Raw genomic sequence first — 12,874 nt, forward strand, 5'->3', positions numbered from 1 at the left:
TAAATCAGAAACGGATTTCTCGCTAAAACAGGTTGTTAAGAAAACAAACTTTCCCTGGAAAACTTAAGTAAAAAGGCAGTGTTTTTTAAGAATTTCAGTTTATTTATACAAAAAGAGCAAGTAGGACACATTTATAGGGATCAAAGGGCAGACGGGGCGCCCTTCTAAAAACTCTTAGGGAGAACACTGTATGTACACATGACACTTCGATCATTTTCTTTTTATTAAAAAACATAAAGCAGAAGTTCAAACATTTTAAACATTGAATTGATAAGACCCATCGTTTACAAGATCGTTTTACACATTGCCTAATTAGTATAGATCATTTTTCACCATAGCCTAGGGGTGCTCAACCTGCGGCCCACCAACCCTCGATGTGTGGCCGCAATCTGAACAAAATGGAAAAAAAATAATTTAAATATTTGTTTTTGAAGAATAATAAAAATAATTCGGTAATTCAAATTTACACAATGTAGTTTTTCGATGGTTAATGCTACGGATTTCAGCACAGTTTTAAAAATCCCAATATTTTTAATACATCATTATTACGATTTACGAATTTTAATTACCACTTTTGACGCTTTTCGTATGTGCCGATTCCAATGACTTTTCGGTAGTTATTGCTACCCATTTTCAAGTAGTTTCTGAAATAGCGATTTTTGAAAGTTATGAAACGCTTTATTTGTGCAAACTTCATGGAAAATCAAAATGACTTTAGATCCTTTCTTCAACAGTTATTGCTGCACATTTCCGCCCGGTTTTTAAAACTTCGATATTTTAGCACGATATTATTACGAATCGCGAGTAAAGAATCGCTCATTTAGATAACCATTTTTTGACATGGCTTATTTATAACGATTTTATCGCAAATCAAATTATTTTTCAATCGTTATTTTAGAAATTATTGCTACACATTTCTACAAGGTTTGAAAGTACCGATATTTTTTATACGCTATTACGACATTTTAATTTCAAATCCCGCATTTAAATTACATAAAATTTTGATGGACTTTATTTACTCCAATTTCATCTGAAATATAAAAGTATTTTGGTTATTGTTTTAGTAGTTATTACGTTTTCCCCGTGATAAAAGATTATGATATTTTTAATACAGGTGGGTAATAATGGCTTGACAGCAAGCGAGTTTTGAATCGCGCATTAAAATAATTATTTTTAACGTGCTCTGTTTGTGCCGATTTTATCATTTGCGTTGTACCGATTTTAACACGAATTTTTAAGAGGTTTTTCGAACGTGTTTTTTCTTCTTTCCCGTTATTGCTGCATTTTTATTTGTGATTTAGAATATATACCTGATATTTTCACACAATATTGCAACTCGTGAAATTCGATTCAGTTTTAATTTTTTTTCGTAACTTAAAAAGTAATTACGTATCTTAGCCAAATCAACACCTTCCCAGGAAAGAAAAAAAAACGAGATGTGTTTATATTAAACGCTGTCCATTTTGCAAAAAAAATAATTCAAAACACGGCATAATTCTTTAGTCCCATGAACACATGCAAGTTTAACAACACACATCGAACCTATTCTTTTTGTTGTCACAGGTAATTTAAAAGTCATACATCGTAATTTGTATTTACGCTATCTGAAAATTGCGAATCGCATTTCGTATTAACATTAACGAGATTTAAAAATAATCTATCGCGTTTCGTATTCACGGGATTTAAAATCACATATTGCGATTCGTGTTCTGGCGTTTAAAGTATCATCCGTTGCTACTTTTCTCGCAATTCATATGCACGCGTTTTAAAAACCATATATAGCGATTCATATTCATGCATTTTAAAAATCAAGTGTTGTGAGTAGTCCTTTCGCAATTTAAAAGTCACACTATTCGCATTCACGCGATTAGAAAAACAAGCATCAAGTTTTTTATTTACGCAATTTAAAAAACACACATGGCAATTCGTATTCAAGCAATTAAAAAATAACACATAGCAATTCATATTCAAGCAATTAAAAAATAACACATCGCTATTTTTATTTCCGCGATTTAAAAACCCAGAAAGTAAGAACACCATCTAGGACAAATTCCAAAACTGATTATGTTATTTGCTCTAAGTTTAATATTACCCACAACAACAGCTTCTGTCGAAAGACTGTTTTCCAGAATGAATTTGGCCTGTTCAAAATTACAGAGTAGTCTTTAAATACAATCATTACATTTTCATTTAATGGCTCAAAAAATATCACATGATCAAGTAGATAAAATTATCACAATATTCAAAAATTTTGCAAATTACAGTATAACCATTAAGAAATTTTTTAAACCATTTTCTACCTTCTTGGAGCATTTTATATCATTTATGATTATATGCTGAGAAATGATTTGTATATCATTAAATTTTAACTATATAAAAAATTTAATCAAGATAAGTTTCATAAAGTAATGTAAATTTTATTGATTGTGTATTAATTGTAAATAGTAAGTGTTATGTTAAAAATATATTCGTCATAAAAAGTTGTAAACAAGTATCTTAATAGTTTTTTATTATTAAGGAAAATAGTTCCTTAAAATTCAATGTGTTTTCTTTCTTTCTTTTTCCTCCCTCTCTCAGCCTTATTATTAATTTAAAATAAAAATGTCTGAAAGTTAAAGTACATTCCCTAATAAATGCTAAATCTTATTTTCCACTTAAGGGGTTTTGTTTTAATCATTTTTAACCCTATAAACTTTCTTTAAATCAAAGTATTTAACTTGAATTTATATTAATAACTAGAATATTTATTTATTTGAAATTTAATTCTATGAAAAAAAAATTTAACGCTAAAATTTATGTTTAAATGGACTTTTTATTTTGTAATGTGATAAAAAAAATTTCAATTTTTCCATAGTTTTTTAATTATTTCAATTTATCTAAATTTTTTCTGATAAATTGATTCTGAATTTCGAACTCTGTTTTTCTTCTTAAGTAATCAGTTTTGCATTTTCTAATTTTAAACGCTTTAAAGTACTGTATTTTCTGCAAAGAGATTACAAGGTTAACCGACAAAAAGAATTTAGTGTTATATAAACAATGATGTTTATATAACAATCACCACCAACAATTGCTTTCAATATGTCGGTCTAAACACTTTGGCATGCGGCCCTTCATTGGTCAATCTGCTGTGCATGTGGCCCTTCACTGAAAAAGGTTGTGCACCCCTACCATAGCCAGAAGCTATTCTATGAGTTGACCTAATTGCCCAAGATATATATTGGTCGAATATCCAAGTGCATGGTATCTAAAACAACCACTATCAATCTTGGTAGCGAATTGCAAAATGATCTATTCAATTCTACAGAAAAACATTTGGAATTGATGCATCAAACATCACATACATTTTCCTTTCACCGACTAATCAGAATGATATAATGATTACATCATAATTTAAGAGCAGTAATGATGTGATATACATTCAGAGTTTTTACTTTTTTCTTGTCATCTGTTTTGTTGCGTTTATGAATTGTGTATAAAAATGAATTAAAATGCTCAACTACAGAAATGGTTAATAGTGAAAATCTACAATTACCAAACAATTTCCTAAAGAATGAAAAATAGATATTTTGGAACATTTATTTGTAATTATACAGAAGCAATACATATTACACCAATATCAAATCATTCAACAAAAATTAAAGCCTATGTTGGTGTTTCAAGATTTGAAGACATGTTCTCGCGTATTGAGAAACTCTCTTTATCAGCTTTCTTTACGGGTCCTCACAAGATTGCTCAATGCTACAACAAAACATTCTGGTGAAAAATAAACAAGTTCGGGTCATCACGGATAGAATAAAGCTTATATCTGAAAGGGTGGCTTAGGAGATTTTTTCACAGAAGTTTAAATTGATACTTCATTAGAATTTAGGCACCTAGAGCAAGAAACATACCAAAGTCAAAAGAGATTAGATTCATCATCCGATCAAATTGTTCCAAAAACTACACATGGAAGATGTGCATTTTCCTATTAAATGCAAATATTATATTCCTAATGGGATGATGTGGCGACAGTTATAATAAAATGCTATTTCTGAGATAAAACTAAACTTAAAATATTGAAGTAAATTTCACTAACAACTAATAATAATTATGCCGTTCAAATTAGGCTTGATATTATATGCGTGTGTTTCTTAAGTTATCATCTTAGTGCATTGTAATTAAAATGTAAATACTTTAATAATCTTTTTATTCAATTGTTGCGTAAATTAGCTAGTAACGCAAGTAAACATAAACGCCGGCAAGAAATAACTAAAAACTGATATTATGTCTGTTGTCAATAATAAATAAAAATACAATAAAAAGGAAGAAAAATTAAAAAATTTTCATAAAAGTATAAAAAGATTCCATAGATTAATTATTTCAATAGTAGAAAAATATTACGTTAATCAGAATAATACTAAATATTAAAATACTAAATATTTAGACAAAAGCTTCATAACGGAGAAATACTACCTTCGAAAGCAGTCATTTTTACTAATATTATTTAAGTCTAGTTTTTCAAACTATTAACTTATACGATAACTTAATTTCTAAGTATTACTCTTCATAAAATTGCAATTCTACACGACAGCTGCAGATGACGTAAATAAACCTTGGCAAACAATGATATAAGACGGCATTCCCAAAAGAGCAGAAAATCAGGGTCATGAATCGTGGTTGCCGGGAGAAAAGTGTTGCACCAAGCAGACTCCTCAATTCTGCTTTTAACATGTAAAGTCTATGGCGGGCTTCTCACACTTTGAACCGATTTTTCTTGTTTAAGAATCGGAGTAATCAATTTAAAAAAAATACTAATAATTTTTTCAATCTTTCCTATCCACGAAAATGTGGGTCAAATTTTTTGATCTTTATTACTTTTTGCAATATTGGCTTTGAAACTCAAGTCACTTTCTACCTTTGGCTAAGGGAGGGAAGCAACTTTCTTCCCCAAGCTCATACGACTGCGGTTTCACCGTGACTAATCTTCTCTGTTGGGGGTCTTCCTCCCTCTCTCTCTGAAATACTTTTACTCTGTTCGCATTCTTTTGGAAATCTTTTTCTCACACTGCCCTTTTGAAGAACTGGTACGGGGACGGCGTTTTAAAAATCGATAGCTTACTTTTCATTTATAAGCTTATAATGTATTATGAAAAATATATTCGCTGTTAATTCGTTCCTTTCGTATAAATTTTATTTATTTAGAAGTAATATTTTTCTTGCATTTTACTAATTTTGAGAGTAGAATTTATTTTTTAAATATATTATCTCCCTCCCCCTTTTTTTGTAATTTTTTTCTTCTTCTTGTTTTTTAAAGATATTTTAGAATCAAAATATTTAGCTTTTGAAATAGTGAGTTTAATTAAATCAAGATAATGACGTAAAGATCTTCCACTATACTATAAAGTCGAAACTATAAAGACCAATATACAATATGAAAAAAACCTAATCTTTTCTTTTCCTTTTTTTTAAAAAAAAAATCTGTCGTACACTCATTTGTCGTCTTAAAAAACATTTACATTAAATATAAACGTAAAGTGGTGCAATTTTTCCATCTTATAAATAGTTTTAACTACTCTAATGGCTGGGATAATTTGTTTTTCCACGGTAAAAAAAAATAAAGTAAAATAAGCTAGTACTCAAGAACGCACATCCTCCAACCATGACCAAGCACTTAGCCCTGTATTGTGAAATTTCTATTCAATTCAGTAAACGAAGAAAAATATGAACATATGTATATGTAAGGTGTTAAGTAATAAAATCCTTTATTGAATTTTTAGAAATTTTTTAAAAAAATGAAGTAAAAGAACATTAGTGGACACATATAATATTTACGGGAGAAAAATACAAACGATATCAAAATATAAAGAATCACTGCTGAAGAAGGTAAGACTGAAAATATTAAAACCAGTTTGATTGCCAGGGGAAATAGAAAGAATGCGAACTGTGATTATTATAAACACCACGAAATTTCATCGTGATAATTTAAAAATTAAGTTGTAATATTTAGAGTTAAGCTTCTCTTTGTTACATCAGGCAATCAAATTCGTTTTGATGTTTTCAGTCCTGATTCCTTTGTTGTATTTCACTAGATTTTGAAACTATTGCTTTTTTTTTTTTTTTTTTTTTTTTTTATTATTGCTTGAACATTAATTTGTCATTCCAAATGTATACTTTTTAACACTTTTTTTTTTGCAAGATTCTAAAAATATATATTAAGGGTAGTAATTATGCAATCACTTAAGTATTTAATAGCGAGAAATTTTTCAAATTCACATTAAAAGTGTATAATATAATTTTTCTTCACATTTTTTCGTTCTTTTACATTGGTAGAATAAAGTATGTGAGCAATGTGTTATTTTAATTTCTCTTCCATGCCCCTATTAGCCATTCCCAGAGAAGTGTTTTCTGAGAAAAAATTTTTGCACTGCAAACAATGACGGAATTAACTTTAATTAATCTAATTATAGTTTATTAAAATATTAGAAAGCTAAATTTAAGAAAGCAAAATTTAAAAAAGTGAAGTTTTAAATAAAGTTAAATTGAAAACTTGAAAGTTAAATATAATAAAGGATATTAATATAAGAAAGTCCAATTTTTTTATTACAGGAATTTACAGTCCTTGTTGTAGAAAAATTTTTTTGCTCAGCCCTTCGTCAAAATGTTATAAACTTTAGGACATGCAGAAAAGTGTTCTTCAAAAATTGAAAAAAAATTTAAAATGATGTGGAATTAAAATTTCCGTATAAAAATTAAATTATTGCGCGTGATGTGTATTTGGTAGAACATTTATTAAAATGATTTTAATACTCTTGTTTTAACGCTCCACATGTTGGTATCAAACTTTGGACTAAATATTCTTACAGATAGGAATGCTTTTTTGTAATTTTTTTTTATAAATGTCGTGAAACTGCCGACCCAATTACGAATATTAATGCTTAACTTCGTAGTCTTTTTATTTTGAATCCAATCCAAATGACAAGGGAATTTTTCGATCAAGTATTGGGAGAAAATTTACCTTCGTGAAAGACTTTTTGAAGGAAACTAACCCGCATTTGGGTTACAAGGAGAGGAAAAACACGAAAACCTCCCAATGTTAGATAGGAATTCGCATCGACCAGTCATGACTGGGATTCTATCCCGGTTCACCACATTGGAAGTTAGGTATGCTTCAATAGATTTCATTTCTTTAAAATGATATGAAAAAAAAAGCTTTAAATAGGTTTTTTTTTATTTAATATATTCCTTTAAATAACATGGAAAAAAATAAGCGAAACATAGGATAAATAAAAATGATATTAAAACTATGTGTGTCTCAAAAGTTGAAGACACTACTATTTGTGCTTATTCTCCATTTCAAAATTAACTCCTATTTCAGCTAGTATATAATAAGTTATTTAAGGTATCAATGGGCAAAACCACTCACAAGTTCAAATTATTGCATTAAAAAATTTCCCATCTACTTTTAGACTTATTTTCTATAAATTAAAATTCAAAGTTTCTATAATTATATTCCACTCCACATAGTATAATATTCCACTCATACGATAAAAAAGAGTGGAATTCTAATTAATATAAATACTTCTAAACAGGGTTGGCAGGTTTTTGACATGTGACAGTTTTTGACAGTTTAAACCATGGTTTAAACCGTCACGTCAAAAACCTCACTGTCAAAAATTTCGAAAATGTCAAAAACCTATATTCATATGTGAAATTTAATTAATACATAAAATTTATATATTTTTTATAAAGGATAGTGTTTCTAAATATGTTCTAGAAAAAATAAATTTTAAATTTTGAAGGAACACTTATATTTTGAATAGTAACCAAAATCTTGTACTTTTGAAAGCTCACATCTTTTGTAATATTATGTATTCATTTTCATGTGTTATTGAAAATCTGCAGTGATATTATTAAGAAATTTATTTATAACCAAATTTAGTGTATAGTATAGATTATACTAAAAATTAGACATTTTTAAATATAAACATTAGCAGTTTTGCACATTAGACATCTTTTAAAGAAAAATCTTTTTAATATTCTTTTAAATCTTCTTAATAATCTTTTAACATAAGACAATACAAATTTAAGTGCTTTCTGTTAAATACACAGAGTAGTTAGTGTCGATTTACAGTATATTCAGCCTATTCATTTACTATGCTGAAAATTTAGTTTATCCAAATACTTGCGAATTTCATTTTGCTGAATACTATATACATAGTTTTGTTGAATATCTAAATATTCAGCTGTTGAATAATTACTTCTTGCTTTCAAGATATGCATTATTTTTTATTCTTAATACAAGTAGGGGGAAAAAATTAAGAGGTAAGAATTGTTTTAAAATGATAAGTGTAATAATTATAAATAAATATAATAAAAAATATGAATTATATTTATCATTATTCACAAATATAACTACTTTTAAATTCAAATTAACATACTGGATAATAAAGATATTCGGTATAACATTAAAATTTTTTTTCATACACTTGTATCAAGTTTGAATTTATACAACATAACTTGTAAGTTCCTTATAAATATTAGTTATATGTTCCTTATATGTCAAAAATGCATAGTAATAAACTTTTAATTTTCTTAAGTATCAAAAAATATAAATATTTAAAAAAATTTTGTGCAAAATTTTTCTGCACATGCATTTGAATATAAATTTTTGAGATTTTAAATCTGTTATTTTACCTTAATTTTAATTAAAAATATTTTAAAACCTGCTGATTACCTAAAGTATAATTAAATTTCAATATAATGCATGGCAACTGTTGGTAGTTTTGAAGTTTATATATTTTTTTGGCAAACTCTAGTTTTTGACATTTTTGACGGGTTTTTGACGGTTTAAACCAGTATTATACCCTTGTCATGTCAAAAACCACATTTTGACGTCAAAAACCCAACCCTGCTTCTAAAGACATTAACCTTTTATTTACCATATTATTAAAAAACTATCAAAAAATTGCGAATATCTTTTGTCCCACTAAATAATATCAATTTTAAACTTCTACAAATATATATTTAATATCCAATATTACTTCCTCGTTTTTTATAAAAAAAATCAATTTGGGACTTAAACCATTTTATAAAATTTTAATTAAAGTAGAAAATTTATTACTTTGTCTTATAACTGTTTGAAAATGTTAATAAATCAATAAAAAATATGAAAGACGTACTACTTGCAAATTTTAACGAGATCGAAAGCTGAAAATTAAGGAATGAAATTTAAAAACCATAAAATGTCGTCCTCGAACGAAATATCAATAACTAAATAGTTCCATAACCATAGATGAAGTTCAACTTCAAATAATCGCGTGGTGTCAATAATTAGTGATAAACGGAAAATCAGATTTCTGTAGGGAGATATTTGTTCAGATGGGTTATTTTGTTCTGTTTAAATGCTACAGAATTGGTGTTAGTGGGATTAAAAAGTCCCGCTGGTATACAAAGGCTAAAAAAATTTTTTAAATATTTACAGAAAAAAAACACTGAACTTTTTCGTATGAATGTGACAGCTAATTAATTTGCGTAATGTTATGTAAGGCATCAAAGATTATTTTCAAAAGTCACATTCTAAAAAGTAAATCTGAAATATCCTAAGAATTTTCACTGAAATGGCAATAAAAACATTCGTTTGTTATAATTTCTACAATAAAGTAGTACAGCACAAAAACTTTTATAGAGAAAAAGTGATGACAATACAATTAGTATTGTCGTACTGTTGATTTGAGTAAACTATTGTGAGTAAAACTCTTTATATATATACTTAGAAAAAAAGAAACACAAGTTATGTTTCATTAATAATATTAATTGAATAAATTTAGTTAGCCTAATATGTCTTCTTCTCTCCAACTTAGAAACATTTTTGCAAATAAAAAGTTTAGTGCTCTAGCATTCTTATGATTGACAATCTACACGGATTCAAACTTTAAGCTTCCAGAAATATTTTTAATGTATGCTATGAAAGGTTAATGATTAAAAATCTACCAGGGACATTAAACAAATAAACATACTTAGCATATAGTAGGAAGACTGATAATTAAAAAAACTAATGCTCATTAGAATTCAAATAATTGATTATTATAAATAAATAGATGAATAAATATAAATAGAAAAACAAATAAAAACAAATCTTATAGATTTTACCAATTTAATTAATATCTAATCAAATTATTAAGAAACACCTCATTCATCTTCTGTAAATTTAAATTTTTGTCTTCTTTGATTGTCGATTAAAAAAAAAAAGTTAAACCGAAGAGAGACAATTTATAAAAGGGAACATCTGCAACACGTCATCGTAAAACCATCTTTTCAAAATCGACCATGGAAGAAAGCTGGTCATCCGACTCCTTTCAGTATCATATTGCGCCCATTAAACTATTTCGTTTAGAGGGAGGAGGGGAGAGACCAGATAGGAACTCATGAGTATGGAAATTGGTTTTGGATCTTTTTATTTTCCAAATCTAAGTGTCAATATTTTCAATCTCATTTCTTTTTATGAATCTCTTGGAAAGTCATATTTCTGTTCATGAAATTATTTTTATTTATAAAAATAAAAAATTTAGATGGTTTAATTATAAAATCTGGGTAATCTCTTTTACGTAAATAATATTTCTTAAAAGCCATTTAATGATTCTTTGAAAAAATTGCATTCAACTCGACTGCAACAATTTCAATTTAAGAGAAAATAACCAAGTTTATAATTTTAGTTAGCAATTTTTCAGAGTAGTTAATTGGACAATGTTAACTTTTTCGTCCAATTAATAAGTGAAATAATTTTCATAGTCACTTTCCCTTTTTGTCAAAAGATAAATTTTGTATACTTTATTTTCAATCGTGCAAGATACTTACAACGAGTTCTAAATTCGAAATTTACTTTATGATTTGTTTGAAGCATAAATTTTTTGCTTTCAGGATTATCTATGTTTGATATTCTTATAATTTTTAACCAGGTGTTGCAATAAATTTAGTTAAAAAAAATATTTTTATTTCTAATTCATTCTAAGTGTATAGCGTTCGACTTTTTGTTACATATAAATAAAATGAGCTGTAAAATATTTTGTTAGAACGTCAAATAACTTTTGAAATTTTGACAAAAGATTTGGAGATTGAGCACCAAACGCATGAAACGTGCAAAAGTGACAGAAAAATAGGATTACAGTAAACAAAAATTTACATTCTTTTAGTTATTAATTCGTTCTACGCCTAAAAATTACATGATTAAATTACTAATAAACAATATATTTTTCGCAATTCTCATAAATCTTTCAGATAAAAATTATTATTGAAATAAGTTTGTAGTTTGTTTTTTTTTAAATTCTATTTTAAACGTTTCTAGAACGAGATCTCATGAATAATTACAAATAAATTTTCAATAATAGATGCATCATTATTGATTCAAAATTATTATTATTATTGATTCAGAATTGATTCAAAATTAACAGTGAGAAGAAGGAAAAGTGATCAAGTAATCTTGAATAAAGAAATAACAAGAAACAAGCATTTGAGATTTGTCAGAGAAACTAAAGCAGAAAAAATGAAATGATAAGATGAAATTAGTTGTAAACCTCAGCATAAAGTCTTAAAATCTGTGATGAAATTACTAATTACCAACATAGGGGGAGGGAAATGAATAAGCAACATCATGAATATAAATAACATCAAGAATTATAAATAGCTATATTATCTGAGAATTACGTTAAGTTAATAAAAAAACTTGACCTTGAAATATAAACCCTATTACCGGTAATCGTGATTTCTCCCTTTTGAATTAATTTTTACGAACAGAAATCGGGTCGGAGCACTATTCATTATGGTATGTATGATAGATAATCTAATTTTTTGTTTCAATTTTGCATGTATAGTCATCGATATTGATACAACTATTTTGCAGATAATTATTATTTTGCATTACAGATATATTGATTACCGATATTATATGTACTATATTTGTTTTTACATCTATATACTGTCTTTTTGAATGTATAAAATTGATAATGATAATGATAATTTTGATACTTGATAAAATTCTGTAACTGAAACTTGTCTCAATCTGTTGTTAGTTTTAATGAAAATCAATAAATGCCTTTTCTTTCGCAAAATTTCGATATCGTAATTTTTTATTTTATTTATATCGATTATTTTGATAAATCTTAATATTTATTACAGTGAGCAGCCTCATAAATCTGAATCTTGAAATATAAAAAAAAAACATAGAATTGTTTTATTTTGTTGTTTTTCAGGATTCTTCGAAATGATCTATTAGAGAAAAGAAAATTTAAACTAACTGTCACTTCAGCTTATTAGTTGAAAATGTTATAATTTATTTTTACAACAGAAACGATGATATTTTTTATGAACCAGCAAGACTGAAATGAAAGATTTAAATCAATTTTCCTATAATTTTACTTTTATGTTTAGAAAATTACACAGCTTATCAAAGATAGCTTTTAAGGATCTTCTTCGAAATAAGTTATTCCTTTGAAAGTTATTTATTTATCATGTCTTTTTTTAACGGCATTTACAAATAAAGTGCTTTTATTACCCACTTTTAGCATTATTCTCTGTTATAATTATTATGGTTATTATAATTTTAACTTAAAGGCCTAAAATTAAAAATGACGTTCCTTCATTATATAAAGTAATCACAAGACATTACTTAATAATTTAGTACTATTTGATGAAAATATTAATACCGTTTAACAACAAAAAGTAATAAGTTATATTTTTTTTAAAAAATAGACTTCATATAAGACTATGCTCTCTCAAAATATGCAGTTTAATAAATTTATAATAAATAACTGTTTAAGATCAGTAAAAAAAATAATAAAAAAAAACGTATTATTGTAAATAATATTTTTGCGATAAGTTTTTAAAGTAACAATAATAAAGT

The 12,874-nt window shown here is 26.8% G+C and overlaps 1 protein-coding gene across 1 annotated transcript in view; it reads right to left on the bottom strand.

Moving 5' to 3' along the window:
- Ddx1 (ATP-dependent RNA helicase Ddx1) overlaps window positions 1–12,874 on the bottom strand; it is a 47,300-nt gene that overhangs the window by 32,975 nt on the left and 1,451 nt on the right. Inside the window, exon 2 of the mRNA XM_087159512.1 lies at window positions 4,453–4,591. Coding sequence (XP_087015638.1) covers window positions 4,453–4,468 — 16 coding nt within the window. The 5' untranslated portion in view covers window positions 4,469–4,591. The remainder of the gene's footprint in view (window positions 1–4,452; window positions 4,592–12,874) is intronic.

This window comes from Parasteatoda tepidariorum, chromosome 3 (assembly GCF_982258835.1).
Source record: "Parasteatoda tepidariorum strain Cologne lab strain chromosome 3, Ptep-v5.0, whole genome shotgun sequence".
Lineage (NCBI taxonomy): Eukaryota > Metazoa > Arthropoda > Arachnida > Araneae > Theridiidae > Parasteatoda > Parasteatoda tepidariorum.